This window comes from Homarus americanus, unplaced genomic scaffold, assembly GCF_018991925.1.
Source record: "Homarus americanus isolate GMGI-L3 unplaced genomic scaffold, GMGI_Hamer_2.0 scaffold32929, whole genome shotgun sequence".
In the NCBI taxonomy this organism is placed as follows: Eukaryota; Metazoa; Arthropoda; class Malacostraca; order Decapoda; family Nephropidae; genus Homarus; species Homarus americanus.
Window position 1 is genome coordinate 7,937,167 of NW_024737097.1, and position 22,657 is coordinate 7,959,823.

Consider the following 22,657-nt stretch of genomic DNA (forward strand, 5'->3'; position numbering starts at 1 on the left):
ATGCATGTGTGTGCAGCAAACTAGAAGTATGTGTGCAGTAGCGAGCCAAACGTACTACTCACTCTCCCAGGCTCACTGAACCAAGTCATGCTGATAACCCGAGATGATTAATACGTCTAGGTGTGCGACTCTTTCTTGCCCAGATCACCTGCTCCAATAACCAGTAATTATGACAACTTTATATTATTTTATTGTTAATTAAATAACCCATTATAACTTATTGGTGTTAGTTGTTTGGGTAAATATGGTTTAATGTGTGTGTAATAATAAATAATAATAATATTGATAATAATAATAATTAATGGTTTATTGAAAGAGCATGGCAGCCGGAAGGCTGAAAATATACAGTTACATAATTAGGGAATGGGTCTCTTGATTTACAAATAATATACAAGTAACATAAGTGATACAAATATGATATATAATAACTAGGTGGGGAGAAGCTCAAACTACAGGGCAAAAAGGAAGATTGACCGGGAGTGAATACACTGGTTGATTACAAGTTATTGATAATTTTCACAATGGTATGTGTGTGTGTGTGTGTGTGCGTGTGTGTGTGTGTGTGTGTGTGTGTGTGTGTGTGTGTGTGTGTGTGTGTTAAAATAATAATAATAATAATAATATTAATAATAATAATAATAATAATAATAATAATAATAATAATAATAATAATAATAATAATAATAATAATAATAATAATAATAATAATAATAATAATAATAAAAATAAATAACTGTTTATTGAAAAATTTCTTCAGCCCGAAGGCTGAAAATATACATTGGACAAAAATGACTTATTATATACAAAGATATGGGGTCGGTGGGTCGTTTAACAAAAGCTTTCATTACTGAAAGAATAAGGAACAATTATTGAACATGCAAATTACAGTTCATGGCGCGGGCCTGGGCTGGTCATGGAGACACCAGGTGTGTGTGTGTGTGTCTGTGTGTGTGCGTGTGTATAATAATAATAATAATAATAATGATAATAATAATAATAATAATAATAATAATAATAATAATAATAATAATAATAATAATAATAATAATAATAATAATAATAATAGTAATAATAATAATAATAATAATAATAATAATAATAATAATAAACGGTTTATTAATAGAGTTGCAGCCGGTGGCTGAAAATACACAAACTTACATTTGAATTAGACATAATGATATGCGTTCAATACATCTACAGGGCTGTACAGTACATAAATCAGGAGCTGTTTAATATTTTAACAATAGATGGGATGGTGCTATTCTTATATCTATCTACCTACAGTATGTGTGTGTGTGTGTGTGTGTGTGTGTGTGTGTGTGTGTGTGTGTGTGTGTGTGTGTGTGTGCGCGCAGTGAAACTAAAAATAATATACAGTACGGTTTATTGCTGAGGATTCGGTACATAAATTATTGTTTCTCTATGTGTGTTCGAGCAAGAAATAGACAGAGACAAACAGAGAAAGATTGAGGGAGAAAGAGAGAAAAACGAGTCAGTGTATTCATTAACTCACCACCATCTACAGTATTTGCGAGCGAGTGCGAAACCAAGCAAACGTTCGCACTGCTTGTAAACACACACACACACACACACACACACACACGCGCGCGCGCGCGCGCGCGCGAGTGAATGAAAACGTTCACTTCACCCGGTATAAGAGGCATCACAATACTCAATGCATTTTAGACCTCAGACAGCGTTGTGGACTGGTAGTAGCCACCCTCCTTCCCTCTCTCCCTCGCCACGGCTTGCGCTCCCTCCCTCCCTCCCTACCTCCTTCGCCCCTTCACAACTTGCCCCCCCCCTTCCCTTCCCTCCCCTCCCTCCCTTCTACCCACTAACACGAGAGGAAATAACCTGAGTCCTGCCGTGAAGCGGTGACCGTGAATTCGTGGGCCAGTGAGCGCCGCTGTCCAGTTTAGCGCGGGCAACATGGCGGGGATGGTCGACTTCCCGGCACTACCACCACCATGACGACCAATACTGCTGCTACTAATAGTAGTACTACTAGTATTATATTACTATTACTGATAATATTGCTACTACTACAACAACAATAACTAATAATAATAGTAATAATAATAATAATAATAATAATAATAATAATAATAATAATAATAATAATAATAATAATAATAATAATAATAATAATAATAATAATAGTAATAATAATAATAAAAATAATAATAATAATAATAATAATAATAATAATAATAATAATAATAATATCTCTATCACAGCCAGAAAAAGTTAGTAGTGGCACCATCCTTCTCGCCGCTTCTATACTCTACGGTTTATTTCATTTATTGCCATAAACCCAGAGTTCATTCCAGGGCAGTGACGTCACGCATTATTGTCCTCATTTTGTTGATTTTTTTTTTCAAATTTTTTATCATCCAAGTCTTTGGCAGAGGTCCAAAATAAACGACAGAGCCATTCCACGACGTCTTGTACCAAATATCATAGTGGAAATTTTTCTTCATATTAGCGAGGTGCCTGGTACTGGCCAGCTAGTCGACTGAGAAAGATTCAAGTCATCTGTTTGTTTATCCGCCATGACGGTACTTCATCACATGGAAATGACGTTCTTAGCTCAGCTTCCTTAGACGAACGGCAAATATAAATATTCGAGGTCATGGCGACTGCGCCGAGTGGAGTCAGCAGGCAGGAGCGTGGGAGCCGGAACTTTGTGGTGCGTGTTAGTTGGCCAGGCCCAACACGTGCTGGCCTTCTACCCATCGCACACACCTTGTCACCCGTCGTCACCCCGCGCTCCTCTCCTCTGACCTGTGATGAAGGCATAACAGTCTCCCACTTTCTGGGAAACGTATAAATGAGTAACTGGAAGAGACAGAGGAACAAGAATCTCGGTGAGACAGAGCGGATTTGGCGTGCGCACTGGCGGCCAGTCAGCGAGACTCAGGGGGGCGGGGCCAAACCAAGTCCCGGTATATATACCGTAGGAGGGCAGAGAAATCCCGCATTTGTTGATTGTGCGGCATGAACGTGTGCGCTGTGTCATGGCGGCCTAGTGGGAGAGATAACACGTGACAGTGCTTCGCCTTACAACCAAAACATGAAAGTGATTAGTGTAACAGTGGTGGGGGCGCTGCTGCTACTGCTCCTGGGCCTCCTACACCAGGCCTCGGCCAGAGCCACCACAGGAGTCAACCCTCATCATGTTCTTAACAACAAACACCATCATAGTCGGAGCTCGAGCAGTAGTAGCGTCCTACCCGAGGTGCGGGACAAATACAGCCTCCTTGGCGGCGTCCGAGACGTGCTCACCCGCTACCCTCACGATCCTCTTGATGGTGTGGAAGACGAGGAGGACAACGCCGAGGAGCACCTGACGGAGGACAGTCAGGAGGAGGACGATGATGAGGATGAGGATGAAGACGAGGATGATCAGGATTTCGAGCTGTCAGCCGAAGATCTGGACAGGATCAAACAGAAGATCCTAGTCGGCCTCGGCCTCACCACCATCCCTAAGAGGTCTAAGGTAGGACTACTTTTACTTTCTTTTATTATTTATGAACCGTGTGTGTCATGAGATGCCGGTATGGTGTGGTGTCATGAGATGCCGGTATGGTGTGGTGTCATGAGATGCCGGTATGGTGTGGTGTCATGAGATGCCGGTATGGTGTGGTGTCATGAGATGCCGGTATGGTGTGGTGTCATGAGATGCCGGTATGGTGTGGTGTCATGAGATGCCGGTATGGTGTGGTGTCATGAGAGGCCGATGTGGTGTGGTGTCATGAGATGCCGGTATGGTGTGGTGTCATGAGAAACCGATGTGGTGTGGTGTCATGTCGAGAGGCCGGTATGTGGTGTCATGAGAGGCCGATGTGGTGTCATGAGAGGCCGATGTGGTGCAATGTCAACAAGAGAGGCCGGTGTGGTGTAGTATAATGAGAGGCCTATATGGTGTGGTGGCATGAGAGGCCGATGTGGTGTCATGTTGAGAGGCCGGTGTCGTGTCATGTCGAAATGCCGGTGTGGTGTCAAGAGATGCTGGCGTGATGTCAGAGAAGCCGGTGTGGTGTCAAGAGAGGCTGGTGTAGTATCATGAGAGGTCGGTGTAGTTTGTCATGACGAGAGGACGGTGTAGTGTCAAGAAAGAGGTCGGTGTAGTGTCAAGCAAGGTCGGGGTAGTGTCATGACGAAAGGTCGGTGTAATGTCATGACGAAAGGTCGGTGTGGTGTCAAGAGATGTCGGTATAGTGTCAAGGTAATCAACACACCATACAACTACACCAATACGAGTTCTCAGACAAGTGGCCATCAAGGGGGGATGCTGGGGGGGGGGAGGGGAAGGAAGAGAGTGAGGGAGGTGTGAGTGATAAGGACAAGGCCGGACACGGGTGCAAGTGGCAGGAGAACCATAACTTGCCAGATTGATAGCCGGCCAGAACCGCCTCAACTCTGCGGGAGGGTCGGCAGTATTTCAATGCCAGCCTCAACCCCGAAACGACTTCCATCCAGAAAGTAGAGTTTTGTCAAGACTGTGAATCACGTCGATTGAATTCTGTTGTTCCCTTTTTATTTTGTGTATGCTTTTCTTTAGATAAATCTTAATAACTCGTAAGCTTGAATGATTAACCCATATGTATGTGTGTATGTGTTTTACCTGAGTGATGATTCACACACACACACACACACACACATACACACACACACGCACACACGCACGCGCGCACACGATTGAGTAAAAGGTTGATGAATTCGTGACGGCTGGAACTTGTGCGTTGTCAGGTGTGGTAGTGTTTCATAAGAGTGTGGCAGGTTAGCAGAGTGTAGGAGCAACCCCATCTGTAGACACACACACAGTATGTTACAGATGGTTCTCAAAGACAAGTGCTGTGAAGTAGTTCTAACAAGTATTACAAATAAGTTCTCATTAAACAGGTGTTATGAGGTAGCAGTCATACACACATTTGTCGTGAGTAACTCCCATCTAGCACAGGTGTTGAGGTAATTCCTTACGCATGTTTCATACCCTACACATGGTTTAATGCCATACACATGGTTTAATGTCCGACACATGGTTTAATGCCCGACACATGGTTTAATGCCCTACACATGGTTTAATACCCTACACATGTTTGGGAAAATAACACTGAATGCTACGCTCCGCACTATGAAGCGGCATCATTGTATACAAACTTGACACTGATGTTACACGTCGTATATTTACATGTTGTCGGATACTGTGGTGATATTTTCAGAGTGATGAAGTGATCATATATTTTCTCACTGTGCATTGTGTATTTAAGGTGCGGCATGTTGTTGTTGTTGGTGTTGTTGTTGTGTTGTTGAGGTGGTGGTGGCGGCGAACGTTGTTATCTGAGTGGCAATGTTTGTGTGTTTTGTGAAATTAAAAAGAGACCATAAAAATGAATGTAGGTTAGTGTGATATACAGTGGTGGAGTATGGTAGGGTGGTGACGCAGTGTGGTAGTGGTGGTGATGGCGGCAGCGCGATGTGGTGGTGGTGGTGGCGGCGCGGTGTGGTGGTAGCGCGGTGTGGTGGTGGCACGGTGTGGTGGTGGCGGCGCGGTGTGGTGGTGGTGGCACGGTGTGGTGGTGGTGGCGCGGTGTGGTTGTGGCACGGTGTGGTGGTGGCGCGGTGTCAGCGTGCAACTCTCCACCACTCAGCCACCAGTCAGTATTTGTGTTTTAACGACACCCCACGACCAGCCCTCTGCCCTTCCCTCTCCCAAGAACCAGTCCTCTGCCTTCCCCACTCCCCAATACCAACCCTCTAACCCCCCCCACCCCACTCCTCAGTACCACCCCTCCTTAATCCCTGGTACCAGCCCTCTGCCCTCTCCACTCCCCAGTGCCAGCCCTCTGCCCTCCCCACTCCCCAGTACCAGCCCTCTGCCCTCTCCACTCCCCAGTACCAGCCCTCTGCCCTCTCCACTCCCCAGTACCAGCCCTCTGCCCTTCCCTCCCCAGTACCAGCCCTCTGCCCTCTCCACTCCCCGGTACCAGCCCTCTGCCCTCTCCACTCCCCCAGTACCAGCCCTCTGCCTCTCCACTCCCCAGTACCAGCCCTCTGCCACTCCCCAGTACCAGCCTGCCTCTCCACTCCCCAGTTCCAGCCCTCTGCCCTCTCCACTCCCAGTACCAGCCCTCTGCCCCCCACTCCCCAGTACCAGCCCTCTGCCCTCTCCACTCCCCCAGTACCAGCCCTCTGCCCTCCACTCCCAGTACCAGCCTCTGCCCTCTCCACTCCCCAGTACCAGCCCTCTGCCCTCTCCACTCCCCAGTACCAGCCCTCTGCCCTCCACTCCCCAGTACCAGCCCTCTGCCCTCTCCACTCCCCAGTACCAGCCCTCTGCCTCTCCACTCCCCAGTACCAGCCCTCTGCCCTCTCCACTCCCCCAGTACCAGCCCTCTGCCTCTCCACTCCCCTACCAGCCCTCTCCACTCCCCAGTACCAGCCCTCTGCCCTCTCCACTCCCCAGTACCAGCCCTCTGCCCTCTCCACTCCCCAGTACCAGCCCTCTGCCCTCTCCACTCCCCAGTACCAGCCCTCTGCCCTCTCCACTCCCCAGTGCCAGCCCTCTGCCCTCCCCACTCCTCGACGTATCAGACCAAATATATTAAACAAATCAAATACACCTCACTCATAATTATACTGTAACAAAATGCTCTAGTTAATGACATTCATATTAATACCCAAAGTGTTTTTGAGGCCACCGCAGCAGTGATTAGTACAGAGGTGATGGCATAATCAACCCCGGGGGACTTTTAAAACCTGCCTCGGTAAATGTATGGAATTACCTGGACTCTTAAGACACGACAATGAGACACAGCAGGTGGATGTATATCTCAGATCGAACTGCTTATACGAATTTTATAAGTATAATTGTCTCTGGTAATACTTGAGTAAGTTAAAATATACCTCTATAAGTATTAAAATTCTTTCGTTTAGTAGCATTAAGTCATCTTATTTACTTACAAACAAAATTTTCTCTCATTTTAAAGTTTTTTTTCATTGTTTATATTTTGGATATCTTGTGTTCAGTTTACTTAAGATATTATTATTTCAAGTTCTCTTAGATTCGTTTTTGAAAAACATTTCGTTATTATTTACTTATCATGATATATTTCTTAATTCAGAGTTCAATATTTTCTATACCAGTAGTTTATGATGATATTATGTTTTGTAGCTGTTTTACACCTGTTGGGACTTGTTTACTGGTACACCTGTTGAGACTTGGTTTATGTGTACGCCTCTTGAGATGTGGTTCATTTCAACACCTGTTGAGATCGGGTTTACATGTACGTACACCTGTTGAGATTTGGTTTATTTATACATCTGTTGAGAAGTGATTTATTTGTACACCTGTTTAGACATGGTTTATTTTCACACCTGTTGATATGTAGTTATGAAAACAAACGTAGTTAAATAAAGGATAATATTAGTCTGAATATCTTTCACAAGATACTCTAGGTACTGATCGAACAGGTGATGCGGATAATTACTCAAAGCTGCGTTAGTAAGCGGGAACCTTGTCTTTACTCATGAGTAGACTCACACACACACACACACACACACACACACACACACACACACGAAAATAACTCTAGTGTCGTGATCCATGGACCTGTTTCTATACGGATTGCTGCACTTGTAAGGTTTATTATGCTGGTGTTTCATGAAGCAGCATGTTAAGAGCGCCAGTGCGGGCAGGAAGCGGTGTGGTGTCGGGTGGACGACGGAACGCCAGACTACCTTGGTAATTTTTTATCAATAATAATAATAATAATAATAATAATAATAATAATAATAATAATAATAATAATAATAATAATAATAATAATAATAATAAGAAGAAGAAGAAGAAGAAGAAGAAGAAGAAGAAGAAGAAGAATTAAAAATAATAATAATAATAATAATTATATTAATAATATTAATAATACGGAAATGATTGCAGAAATATATGCAAATATAAAGTAACATAAAGCAACAAATCAAAATTGAAAGAAATAATTGCAAAGTTGTTTACACACACGAGATAACATTAATATTTAATAAAAGATGCTTCAACTACCTGCTTGTTATAGCCACTTGGTATATGAAAACAACAACAATCATATTATAACAGTCGTCTAGTTTAGCTGGTGATATAAAGATTGGGTGATCGAAAAGTCCCTGTGCACCTTTAATTAACTGTATAGTTGCTCCTTTTATACTCATGTTGTTATATTTTTTCTATGTACTGTAAATTCTGTAAATGGTATCCACTTCCAACATTAACTCTGACCAACTCAAAAATTTGCTGTAAGTATAACAAGGTATATAACAATGTAGGTGTAACAAGGAACTATAGGTTAATTACTGAAGGTGCACAGCGACTTTTTGGTCACAATATATGTGTCACCTAGAGTCGAAGTGTGACAACTAAGACTCAATCAATGATGTTTACTTTACTTTTACTGTTATCCTCTTCACCACTGATCGGCTCGTTAGCCGCTTGGGCGATCGGTCACGTCTCTGTTACTTTTCTTTTTCTTTTATCCTCTTCACCAATTGATCGGCTCGTTAGCCGCTTGGTTAAAGACCTCCTCCTCTGTTTAAGCTAGTTGAAAAACCTAGACGCATCTTACACACATCAAGACAGTTAAGACCTATTAAACAATACTTAAACACCTCTTCAACCAGCTTGGCCCACTCCAACACCTCACAACAGGCTACCACCAAGATGACTTCCAGTGCTAAAGATAAGCAGAGGTATGTTTAGTCTAACCTAGATGTTGCAGGTGTGATAACTGGAGGTAGAGAGGACAACGTTTCCTTTCCTAGGTGTGTGTCTGGTCTTGGGGCGTCAAGGTGATCAATACAGTATCTTCGTTATCTGTGCCTGTAGTGCCGGACCCGTGCCATCTCTACCCACGGCGTCAAGTGAGTAGTGCCAAGATGGTAGAGATGGAGGAAGAAAAGAGAGGGAGAGAGAGAGACAAGGTAGGAAGAGAAGGAGAGAGGTAGAATAAAAGAGGTAGAAGCAAGATAGGAGGAAGGAAAGGGAGAGAGAAAGGGGAGGGAGAAGAGGAGAACTAATGAAGGAAGGAAGGAAGGAAGGAAGGAAGGAGGTGACAGGGAGGAAAGAAGGGAAGAATTTAGATACAAGGGGAAGGGGGGCGAAGAAGGGAAACAAAATCAAGATACAAGAGATACAAGACTCATCAAATCATAAGCTCAGTCAGTCAATGAGAGTCGATCTTCGTAAATCTAACTGACTGACAGACATAATGTGGAGGGAAGGAAAGGCGACACAATACTACGTAAATTAAGTGAACTTCAAGGACCATCTCTCTCATATGATGGTTCCATTCTTCATGACGCTTTCCTCTGAAAATGTCATTACGACAGGTGTGTGTGTGTGTTGGCAATTCTGTAATGTAACAGGGTTGTAGTAACAGGTGTCTGTTGGCATTGTTTTAATGACAGGTGTGTGCTGGCATTGTTGTAGTGACAGGTGTGGGCCAATTGACAGAAAAAGTAACCTCCGGAAATTATAATAACTTCACATTTAACCCTTTAAGTACGATAGCTTAACCCTTTGAATGCGGTGACTTAACCCCTAGATTACGATGACTTAATCCCTTGAGTATGATTTTTTAACCTCCTTGAGTACGATGACTTAACCCCCTTGAGTACGATGACTTAACCCCCTTGAGTATGATGACTTAACCTCCTTGAGAACGATGATTTGACCCCTTGATTACGATGAATTAAATCATCATACTCAAGGTGTTAAAACACCATACACCATACTAATAGACTATATCCAAAAGATTAACTTTATACTGACGTGATTAAAAGAAAAAAATTATGTTAAGTTTGGAAGCTGGAAGTTCACACACGTTTACATATTATTTATTCCCTCAGGATCCGTTCTGGTATTTTTCTCGGCAGGGGATGAGAAGGCGTAGCAAATTACAGGGTTAATGTAATTTTCTTGGTATTTTCACCGGTAATATAGTGTGTATATAAGTCAATTCGATATATTGTCTCACATATCCGGTTAAGAAGGAAATAGAATAGGAATCTGCGTCGCAATTTATGTGAACCAGATACATACACACACGTCCTTAGCCAGCTTATGTTAGCCAGATAGACACACATACATACACGTCCATAGCCAGTTTATGTTTGCCAGATAGATACATGTTCTTATTCAGCTTAATTTAGCCAGATAGATACGCATACACACACACTTACATCTTCACTCAGCGCCGTAAAGATAACTAATTGAGATGTGTTTGAGAATAAACTGCGTCTGGTTAGATTCAAATCGCACTGTACATAAGAGTGGAATAATGCTCTCCTCTCTGTGCTGATAAATGGAAGTGTACCAGAAACGCAACACACACACATATATGCCTTGGAAATTGTTTACATTCCAACGTGTAATGTCCTTGTTGATAACTTGTACGTCAACATTTACGTGACATGAACGAAAAAGAGTGACATCAAGTCTTAACCTCTCTCTCTCTCTCTCTCTCTCTCTCTCTCTCTCTCTCTCTCTCTCTCTCTCTCTCTTGTTTTTGATTATTTGCTTAATTTCATTGAATTTTGGGGGTTCTTGTGGTTTGTTGTTTACATCTTGTTTAAAAGGGTCAAGGTTAGTGCCAATGGCTTCTCTCTGGGGTCAGGGTCAGAGCCGGGTGTGTCTCTCTTTCGGATCAAGGTTAGTGCCAATGGCTTCTCTCTGGGGTCAGGGTCAGAGCCGGGTGTGTCTCTCTTTCGGATCAAAGTTAGTGCCAATGGCTTCTCTCTGGGGTCAGGGTCAGAGCCGGGTGTGTCTCTCTTTCGGATCGGTTAGTGCCAATGGCTTCTCTCTGGGGTCAGGGTCAGAGCCGGGTGTGTCTCTCTTTCGGATCAAGGTTAGTGCCAATGGCTTCTCTCTGGGGTCAAGGTCAGTGCCAGTGTTCAGACATAGCTTCAAATTTTTCCTCTTCAGACATGTCGTGAGAACTCTTAAACGCCCCTCAACACTTACACTCTCATAAAATCAAGCATCATCCCTTGGCACCGACCACCTTGGCACCTCGTTTCGTCATGCATGTGGCTGTCTTGTCTGACACAACCAGTGACGCTGAAAACGAGGTCAGGTTTATGTTGAATCGAGGCATAACTCAGTGCTTGTTGCAACGAATCGTAATTGCTACAGTGCTCGTTGCAGAGTCATAACGGATTGAGGGATGAAGCGAGTCGTAGTGCAGTGCTTCTTACAACGAATTTCACTGCAGTGTTTGTTGTAACGAATCATAAATACGGTGTTCGTTGCAAAGTCGTACTTGTGATAGTTGCAGACAGTAATATTGCAGTGTTTAAGTAAGATACATTTGTAATGAATTTTTGCCATCTTTTTTTTTTCACCTTACAGAAAACTCATGCAGCCAAAACACACACACACGCAAACAAACCAATATACCACACTCAAACAAAACACCCACCAACACACGCAAACAAACCAATATACCACACTCAAACAAAACACCCACGAACACACGCAAACAAACCAATATACCACACTCAAACAAAACACCCACGAACACACGCAAACAAACCAATATACCACACTCAAACAAAACACCCACCAACACACGCAAACAAACCAATATACCACACTCAAACAAAACACCCACCTACACACGCAAACAAACCAATACACCACACTCAAACAAAACACCCACGAACACACGCAAACAAACCAATATACCACACTCAAACAAAACACAGACAGTTAAAGCAGACTTAAACGGAAAAAAATTACTCAAATTCATATACATGCACACACACAACCAAACATACACATACAACAAAACACACACACACACACACACACACTCAAAACACAAATCCAAGCAAACAGACATACAACCCAATAAATAAACACACACTACCACATTATTACCCTGCACGCGTACAGAGAATCAATTGCTAGTGGTTTCCTATTGTTTGACCCGGAATTCAGCGTAACAAGATTCATATCTCCACCTCACGTTAACGAGATTTGCCATTGTTTGGCTGTGCCTTTGGGAAAATATGGTAATCGAGAGAATCTTGATAAAAAATAATGAGAAGGGAATGTTAAAAAAGAACTTGAAGATAAAAAAGTATTATTGTTGTCTTATGGTTATTGTCATTATTTTGTTACTGTTGTTGTTATCACTTACTCTTTTAGGATTTTACAAGGAACATCTATCCCTCTCATCATCCCCTTCCATCAAACCCTCTCATCACCCCCATCCATCTATCCCTCTCATTACCCCCCTCCATCTAACCCTCTCATCATCCCCATCCATCTATCCCTCTCATTATCCCCCTCCATCTATCCCTCTCATCATCCCCATCCATCTATCCCTCTCACTACCCCCTCCATCTATCCCTCTCATTATCCCCTCCATCTATCCCTCTCATTACCCCCTCCATCTATCCCTCTCATTACCCCCTCCATCTATCCCTCTCATTATCCCCTCCATCTATCCCTCTCATTACCCCCTCCATCTATCCTCTCATTATCCCCTCTATCCTCTCATCACCCCATCCATCTATCCTCTCATTACCCCCTCCATCTATCCTCTCATTATCCTCATCTATCCCTCATCACCCCATCCATCTATCCCTCTCATTATCCCCTCCATCTATCCCTCTCATCATCCCCTTCCATCAAACCCTCTCATCACCCCCATCCATCTATCCCTCTCATTATCCCCCTCCATCTATCCCTCTCATCATCCCCATCCATCTATCCCTCTCATTATCCCCCTCCATCTATCCCTCTCATCATCCCCATCCATCTATCCCTCTCATTACCCCCTCCATCTAACCCTCTCATTATCCCCCATCCATCTATCCCTCTCATTATCCCCCTCCATCTAACCCTCTCATCCCCCCTCCATCTATCCCTCTCATTATCCCCTCATCTATCCCTCTCATTATCCCCCCTCCATCTATCCCTCTCATTATCCCTCATCTATCTATCTCTTCCTACATTTCATGGACTCCTAAAAAAAACTTATACTCACGTGACACACCAAAATGACTTGACACAACAGTAGGCAGAAGTGATCGGAAGGTTGTCTTGACTTTTGTTGACAGAGGGAGGTGGGGAGGGAGGATACGGGAGGGAGTAGAGGAGAAGATAACAGGGAAGAAAGAAGCTGGGGTAGTATGGAAGAGAAGTGAGGGGGGGGATGGAGGAGGCTGGAGGATAGGAGTGGAAGGAGATATGATGGGAAGGCAAGGGAGTATGGAGGGAGAGTGTTAGTAGAAGGAAGAAGGAGTGATCATGCAAGAAGAGGGGTGGGGAGAGTGACACAGAGAGGGGGGAGGGAGAGGAGTGAAGAGATGGGGGTGGGTGGGGGTAGTGACACAGGGAGGGAGGGAGGGACAGTGCCAGAAATAACCCGGTACACTCACCTCGGCACCTGCCTTATTCAGTGACTCACCGCGAGCTGAGTCACCCACTGATTCATTATCATTCACCACCACCTAGTACAGTAGGTTGTCACTAGCGGGTCGAGGACGTGGGTATGAGGAATGTAATTGTGTTGTCGGTGTGGGCGTGTGTGTGTGTGTGTGTGTGTGTGTGTGAGAACGAGTGTTTGTACGCATATACTGTATGTATATCTGTAGGTCTATATGGGTATAGACGTTATCGTGGGAGTGAACTTAGTCTTGGTCGCGAGTGTAAGTGCGGGTGTAGACGGGTCAGGGACCGAAACAAAACAAGCACAGAGCCAGTGTTTCGCGAGGTGCCGAGGAGGAGGGGGAACTCCCTGCTACTTAAACCATTAATAGAATTTATAAACACACACATACACACACACACACACACACACAGGGCAGATAAAGGGAATAAGATAACTCAGTAAAAGAAACAATAAGATGATAGAGTAGTTTAACAAAAAACGATTAGATATCAACACTAAGAAGCAACATAAAATAACATGACAATAACAAGATAGGAACAACAGGGTAACGAAAATCAGTTGACAACAAAACGATACTAAATACTTCTTCAAAGTTGTTTTATCACCTGATTACTTCCGCCTTGTGCTAGTCTGTCCCTTAACACCAATTATGGGAGTCCAGGTGAGGCTTTTATGGTAGTGGTGGTGGTGGTGGTAGAGGGTGGTAATGGTGGTAGAGGGTGGTAATGGTGGTAGTGGTTGAGAGGGGTTAGTGGTGTTGGTGATAGCATAGGGTGGTGGTGGTGGTGGTGGTAGTTGTAGAGGGGGTTGTGGTAGTGGTGATTGTGGTAGAGAGTGGGAAGTAGTGGTAAGGGAGCTTTCATGCTAGTGGTGGTGGTGGTGTTGGTATGGGGGTCAGCGTTTGTAGTAGAAGTAGAGACGACGATGTTTGTGGTGGTGGTGAATTTTACAAACACACACACACACACACACACACACACACACACACACACACACACACACACACACACACACATTTTGCCTTAATACCTGCCTGTACATCGTAATCGCTGCCAAGACATTCTCCTGTGTTCGTGCTCACCTTTTCATTCACCTCTCTTCCCTCCCTCCCCACCTCCTCTCCCCCTCCCCCTCCCTCCTCCCCTCCCTCCCCTTCCTTCTCTCCCCTCCCTCCCTTCCTCTCTCCTTCCCTCCCCCTCCCCTCCCCATCTCCCCCCCTTTCTCCCTCCCCTGCCTATTCACGTCTTCTCACCACCAGGTAGAGAAGGTGAGCAATAGAATCGAAATTCTAATCTACTCTACTTTTTTGTTAGGTCAGGTCACTAGCCTGACTTGACCTTACACTGTACTGGTCATTTATTTATGTAAGATCACCAGCCTGACCTGGCCTTATAGTGTAAGGTCACCAATCTTGACCTGACTTCGTACTGTATTGGTCACTCAAGGATTTATCATATTCAACTCCTCGTAAATGCCGACCTGTCAACCGCTAATGGTCACTATCACCTGACACGTCACTCAAATGTCGTTCTAGTTGAAGCCAACCTACTTTACCATACCTTACCTTACCATACCTTACCTTAACTTACCTTACCTTACCTTACCGTACCTTGCCTACCGTGCCCTACCCTTATGTAAACAGGGAAACCAGTTACCAGATGAACAACGATGCCATTGAGAAATCCGACTGCGAGAGAGATTTAGGAGTAATGATAAGTAGGAATCTTAAGCCAAGTAAACAATGTGTTTTTGCTCGTAACAAGGCTAATAAAGTACTTGGGTTCATACAAAGGAGTGTTAGTTGCATGACTAGCGAGGTCATCCTAAAACTGTATCTTGCTCTTGTGAGACCTCACCTGGATTACGCAGTTCAGTTCTGGTCACCGTATTACAGAATGAATATAGAATCCTTGGAAAGAATCCAGAGAATGACAAGACTAATCCCGGTCATGAGGAACCTTCAGTACAGAGACAGGTTAAAGCATCTTAATTTGCACTCCCTCGAGAGACGTAGAGCGAGGGGCGACATGATAGAGGTGTATAAATGGAAGTCAGGGCTAAACAAAGGGGACATTACAAAGGTACTCAACCTCTCCAACCAGGAGCGAACTCGTAAAAATGGTTTTAAATTAGACAAATTTAGATTTAGGCGCGAAATAGGTAAACACTGGTTTGGAAACAGAGTAGTGGATGACTGGAACAAATTACCAATATCATCATTAACTCGAATACGCTGGATAGCTTCAAACATAGGTTGGATGCTTATATGAGCAATAGGGGTTGGGTGTAAATGGGACTGCCCAGTATGGGCCAATAGGCCCGCTGCAGTTTCCTCCATTCTTATGTTCTTATGTTATCTTACCTTACATAACTTAACCTAACCGAACCGAACCTAATCTAACCCAACCTAACGTAACCTAACCTAACCAACCTACTGCACCCACACGTATCGAGCTTCATGGAATTAAATATTATTATGAGTTGAATATTATATGTATCTAACTTTAATTAATATCTATGATTTATAATTAATACGTATACAACTTCAAGAATAATTTTTTGATAATACAAGTACGACAAAACAAATAAGTTAATCATGTACTAACTGAAGAATTATATATAACTCTCACTTTTCTAAACGTATAATGCTTGTAGTGGATAGCCTTGTGAACCAAGCGTTATATACTTAATTCTGATTAACTTCTTGTACAGCCACGAGTCATGTAAGAATTAAATGTTGTTGTTTTTAGCGAAGATGAAGAAATTTATTTAGGTGAATAAAATAAATTGTTTATAATTAATTGTTGAGTTTGTTACAGTCTCTCAACATGGTTAATTAAACAACGCCTGTTTCTGTTCATCGTTGAAGGTCAGATTGTAACATAAAGAAAATACAAAACATAATTTAATCTCTTGAACAACGACACTACAACACCATAATTAATTCCTACAGTTAAAATCTGTCGCTGTCAGGTAACATTTACACCATAAAGTAACACCGTGTATCTCCTGCAACGAATCATTCAGAATTATCATTTCACTCCAACTCGAAAAACATAAGTGAAATTAATAAGAATCTCTCTGCAAGAACACATTTTTCTCTTACATTAAATCACATATTCACTCCTTCGACTCGGTCAAAATCGACTTGCATTCTATTTGAGAGGAAAAAGCAATGTGATGAAGAGTTTTAACCAGATCAAGAGCATAGGCAGAAGTGTGTGTGTGTGTGTGTGTGTGTGTGTGTGTGTGTGTGTGTGTGTGTGTGTGTGTGTGTGTGTGTGTGTGTGTGTATATGTGTGTGAATGTGTGTGTGTGTGTGTGTGTGTGTGTGTGTGTGTGTGTGAGTAATGGGATTCATCCGACGCCAGGCAGAGGACCGGGCGTTAAAGGTGTGTTCCTCGACTCTCATGAAGCTTCGGTGACAAAAATTCCTCATTTGTAAATCTATTTTCCATCTTCGTTCTGACTGGGGAGAAGAGGCGGTGCTGTGTGTCTCTCGAGTTGGTCTCCTGCCGCCAGCATCAGTATACAGGCACCACCACCATACTAGTACCACCACACACTGTTACTACTACCACGCTTGTACCACCGCACTGTCACCATCACCACCACGCTACTACCACCGCATAATCACCACCACTACGCCGCCACCACCACGCTAGTACCACCACTACGCCACAGACTACTACTCCACCACCACCACATACCACTACACCACCACCACACACTACTACACCACACCACCACACACTACACCACCACCACACTACTACTACACCACCACCACACTACTACACCACCACCACACTACTACTACACCACCACCACACACTACTACATCACCACCACACTACTACACCACCACCACCACACTACTACACCACCACACTACTACATCACCACACTACTACACCACCACCATCACCCACACTACTACACCACCACACACTCACTACACCACCACCACACTACTACACCCACCACACACTACTACATCACCACACACACCACCACCACACACCACCACCACACACCACTACTGCACCACCACACACTACACACCACCACACACTACTACACTACTACACCACCACACACACTACTACATCACCCACCACACTACACCACCACCACCACCACACTACTACACACACACACTGCTACATCACCACCACACACCACCACCACCACACTACTACACCACCACACACACCACACACTACACACCACCACACTACTACACCCACACCACTACTACACACACACCACTACACACACACTACTACACCACCACCACACACACTACACTGCACCACCACACACCACTACACCCCACACCACACACCACCAACCACCACACACCACTCAACCACCACCACACCACCACACCACCACACACCACCACACCACACCACCACACCACACCACCACCACCACCACACACCACACACCACACCACCACCACCACACACCACACACCACCACCACACACCACCACCACACCACACACCACCACACACACACCACCACACCACCACCCCACACACCACACCACCACACACCACCACACCACCACCACACACCACACACCACCACACACTACCACACCACCACCACACCACACACCACACCACACACTCACTACACCACCACCAACACACACCACTACACCACACCACACCACCACACCACCACACACCACTACACCACCACCACAACACCACTACACCACCACCACACCACTACACCACCACCACACACCACCACACCACCACACACCACTACAACACCACCACACACCACCACACCACCACACACCACCACACCACACCACACCACCACACCACCACCACACACCACACACCACCACACACCACCACACCACCACCACACCACCACACCACCACCACACACCACCACACCACCACCACACACCACTACTGCACACACCACACACCACTACACCACCACACACCACTACACCACCACCACACACCACACACCACCACCACACACACACACCACCACACACCACTACACCACCACCACACACTACTACACCACACCACCACCACCACACACCACCACACCACCACCACCACCACACACTACACACCACCACCACACACCACTACCACACCACACACACTACACCACCACACACCACTACACCACCACCACACACCACACACCACCACACACCACCACACCACCACCACACACTCCACTACACACCACACACCACACACCCACCACCACACACCACACACCACCACACACTACTACACACCACCACCAACACACACTACTACACCACCACACACCACTACACCACCACACACTCTCACACCACCACCACACACTACACACCACCACCACACACATACACCAGCACCACACACCACACACACCAGCACCACACACCACACACCAGCACCACACACTACACACCACCACACACCACACACCACACCACACACCACACTACACCACACACCACTACACCACCACACTACACACCACCACCACACACCACTACACCACCACCACACACACTACTACACCACACCACACACTACTACACCACCACACACCTACTACACAACCACCACACCATTACACCACCACCACACACTCTACAACATCACCACTACCACAGTACTAGGCCCACTTTTGTTCATATAATCTACATAAACGATTTAGATACTGGGATCAGCAGTGACATAAGCAAGTTTGCGGATGACACCAAAATAGGGCAAAATTAATTCAGGGCAGGATGCAAATGCATTACAGGAGGATCTAAATATACTGCAGTGGTCTGAAATGGGCAATGAAATTCAACACCAGCAAGTGCAGCGTACTTAATATTGGAACAACAAATACTTATAATGTATACAGCCTTAACAACATCAACCTAGAGAAGTCGACTTGTGAAAGAGACCTAGGGTACTTGTAGCCCGACCTAGCGGCCCAGAAAACAGTGCGTTAATGTTCGAAATAAGGCAACAGAGTATTGGGTTTTATCTAGAAGTATAAGTAACAAGAGTGCAGAGGTCTTATTGCAACTATATCTTGCGCTAGTTAGGCCGCACCTCGATTATGCGGTTCAGTTCTGGTGCCCCATTATAGAATGGATATAATTCACTGTCGCAGCGAAGAATGACAAAATGATTCCGGACTTAGAAACCTTCCATATCAGGATAGTTTAAAGAAACTTAACTTGCATTCCTAGAAAAGAGAAGAGTGCGGGGAGATATGATAGAAGTATTTATGGGTGAAAGGAATCAATAAAGGGATATAGATAAAGTTCTTATAATATCCGGAGCAGGATAGGACTCGAGCAACGGATCTGTTGATAAGTTTAGGTTTAGAGGAGATAGGAAGAAACTGGTTCACAAATAGGGTGGTGGACGAGTGGAACGTTTAGCAACTTTGTAATAAGTGCGGAACTCTGGAAAGTTTCAAAAGGAGGCTAGATAGATTCATGGATGATAGAGAGTGGTAGTAACTCTAGACAGAGCTGCCATGCACAGCCAACCCGGCCTATTGCAGACTCCTTATTTCTTATGTTCTTATGTACTACACCACCACCACACCCACTACACCACCACACACCACTGCACCCACCACACACCACACCACCACACACCACTGCACCACCACCACACACCACACACCACCACACAGAACTACACCACCAACACACACACTACTACACCACCACCACACACTACTACACCACCACACACACACCACCACCACCACACACACCACCACACTACTACACCACCACCACACTCACCACCACCACACACCTCACCACCACCACACTACTACACCACCACCACACACTACTACACCACCACACACCACTACACCACCACCACACACTACTACACCCACCACACACTACTACCACCACACACACTACACCACCACACACCACCACACACACCACACTACACCACCACCACACACTACTACACCACCACCACACACTACTACACACCACACTACACACCACCACACACACCACTACACCACCACACACCACTCCACACACACCACTACACCACCACCACACACTACACCACACACCACCACACCACCACACACCACCACCACCACACCCACCTCCTACACACCACACACACCACCACACACTACTCACACCACCACACACACACACACCACCACCACACACCACTACACCACCACCACTACACCACCACCACACACTCTACACCACCACACACACCACACACTATACACCACCACCAACACACACTACTACCACCACACACTACACCACCACACACTCTACACCACCACCACACTCACCACCACACACTCCTACACCACCACACTACCACACCACCACACACTACCACCACACACACCACCACCACACTACTACACCACCACACACTACACCACCACACACACACCACACACTACTACACCACCACACACCACTACACCACCACCACACACCACTACACCACCACACTACTACACACACACCACCAACACACACACCACTACACCACCACCAGACACCACTGCACCACCACCACACACTACTACACCACCACACACCACACCACCACCACACACACACACACCACCACCACACACTACTACACCACACACACACCACCACACTACACACCACCACCACTCCACACCACCACCACCACACCACCACACTACTACACCACCACCACCACCACACACCACTACACCACCACCACCACACACACTACTACACCACACACCACCACCACCACCACCACACACTACTACACCACCACCACACACCACCACACACTACTACACCACACTACTACACCACCACACTACTGCACCACCACACACACTACCACACTACTACACCACCACCCACACTACTACACCACCACACACTACTGCCACACACACGACTACACTACCACACTGCTACACCACCACCACCACACACTACTACCACTCCTACACCACCACCACCACACACTACAACACCATCAACACCACCCCCACACAACTACATCACAATCACACACGACTAAACACCACCACCACCACCACCAGGAAGAAGAGTAACTGATGCACAATGAAGAAATAATGAAAGTAGTAAGTGGAACCCCAATGAAAGAGCAAGATAGAGGGAGAGGAGGGGAATGAGATGTTTTAAGTAACAAGAGGGGAGAGCGATACAGGTTGATGGAGATTGAAAGGATTTGTAAGAGAGAGAGAGGAGAGAGACATTGAGGTGTAGAGATAGAGAGAGAGCGGAGATAGAGAGAGAAGGGAGGCAGTGATAGAGAGAGAGAGGACAGATATATATATATATATATATATATATATATATATATATATATATATATATATATATATATATATATATATATATATAGAGAGGGGGGCAGAGATAGACACAGGGGGGCAGAGATAGAGAGAGAGGCTGGCAGAGATAGAGAGAAGGGAGAGAGGGAGAAATAGACACAGGCGCAGACAGACAGACCTCTGTGCAGAGACGGAGAAATAGAGAGATAAAATAATAGAGTTAGAGATGTCGATAAATACTAGTAGAGAGAGATCAAAGAGACAGAGGGAGGCTGTCAGGAAGGCATGAGAGACTTTGCATATTAAATTTGACGTTGGATACCAAGAAACAGGATGACAGTACTTGAGGTTTCACCCCCTCCTCCCTCCAACCGCCCCCTCGCCTCCCCTCCCCCTCCCCTCTCTCCAACCCCCGAGTATGTGCAGCTCTGAACGCCTTTTCAAACCCCAACGTGAACGCTATTATTGTGAACGCTCCTCAATTCTGAACACTATTACGTCAATAGGCCACCCCAAACACCACCGCCACACAGGATACACCCACGCTGAGAAGTGAACGCGCAACATACGATAAGAACTTGCGCTGATGATGAAACTCAAACTGTGTGGAATTCCAAATTATTATTTTTTTCTTTCTCTGGAAATGTAATTTCAGCTATTAAATAATTTTGTAAAAAAAAAGAGAAAATAAATTCCTAGAAGGTAATTTGACTCATCTTAGACAACTGGTTCTTATAACTGTGTCTGCGGGGTAATTGAGATGATTCATAGGGCAGTTAATTAATGGTTACGTAATTCATGATAGATAAGGTAAATACTGTTCGTGGTTAGATCACTCATGGTAGTTAAGG

At 45.1% G+C, this 22,657-nt stretch overlaps 1 protein-coding gene across 1 annotated transcript in view; it reads left to right on the forward strand.

Annotated features, from left to right (window-relative positions):
* The first annotated feature begins 2,874 nt into the window (after window positions 1-2,874).
* Window positions 2,875-22,657, forward strand: part of LOC121873187 (protein 60A-like) — a 141,403-nt gene continuing 121,620 nt past the window's right edge. Inside the window, exon 1 of the mRNA XM_042376523.1 lies at window positions 2,875-3,502. Within this exon, the coding sequence (XP_042232457.1) occupies window positions 3,077-3,502 (426 nt within the window). The 5' untranslated portion in view covers window positions 2,875-3,076. The remainder of the gene's footprint in view (window positions 3,503-22,657) is intronic.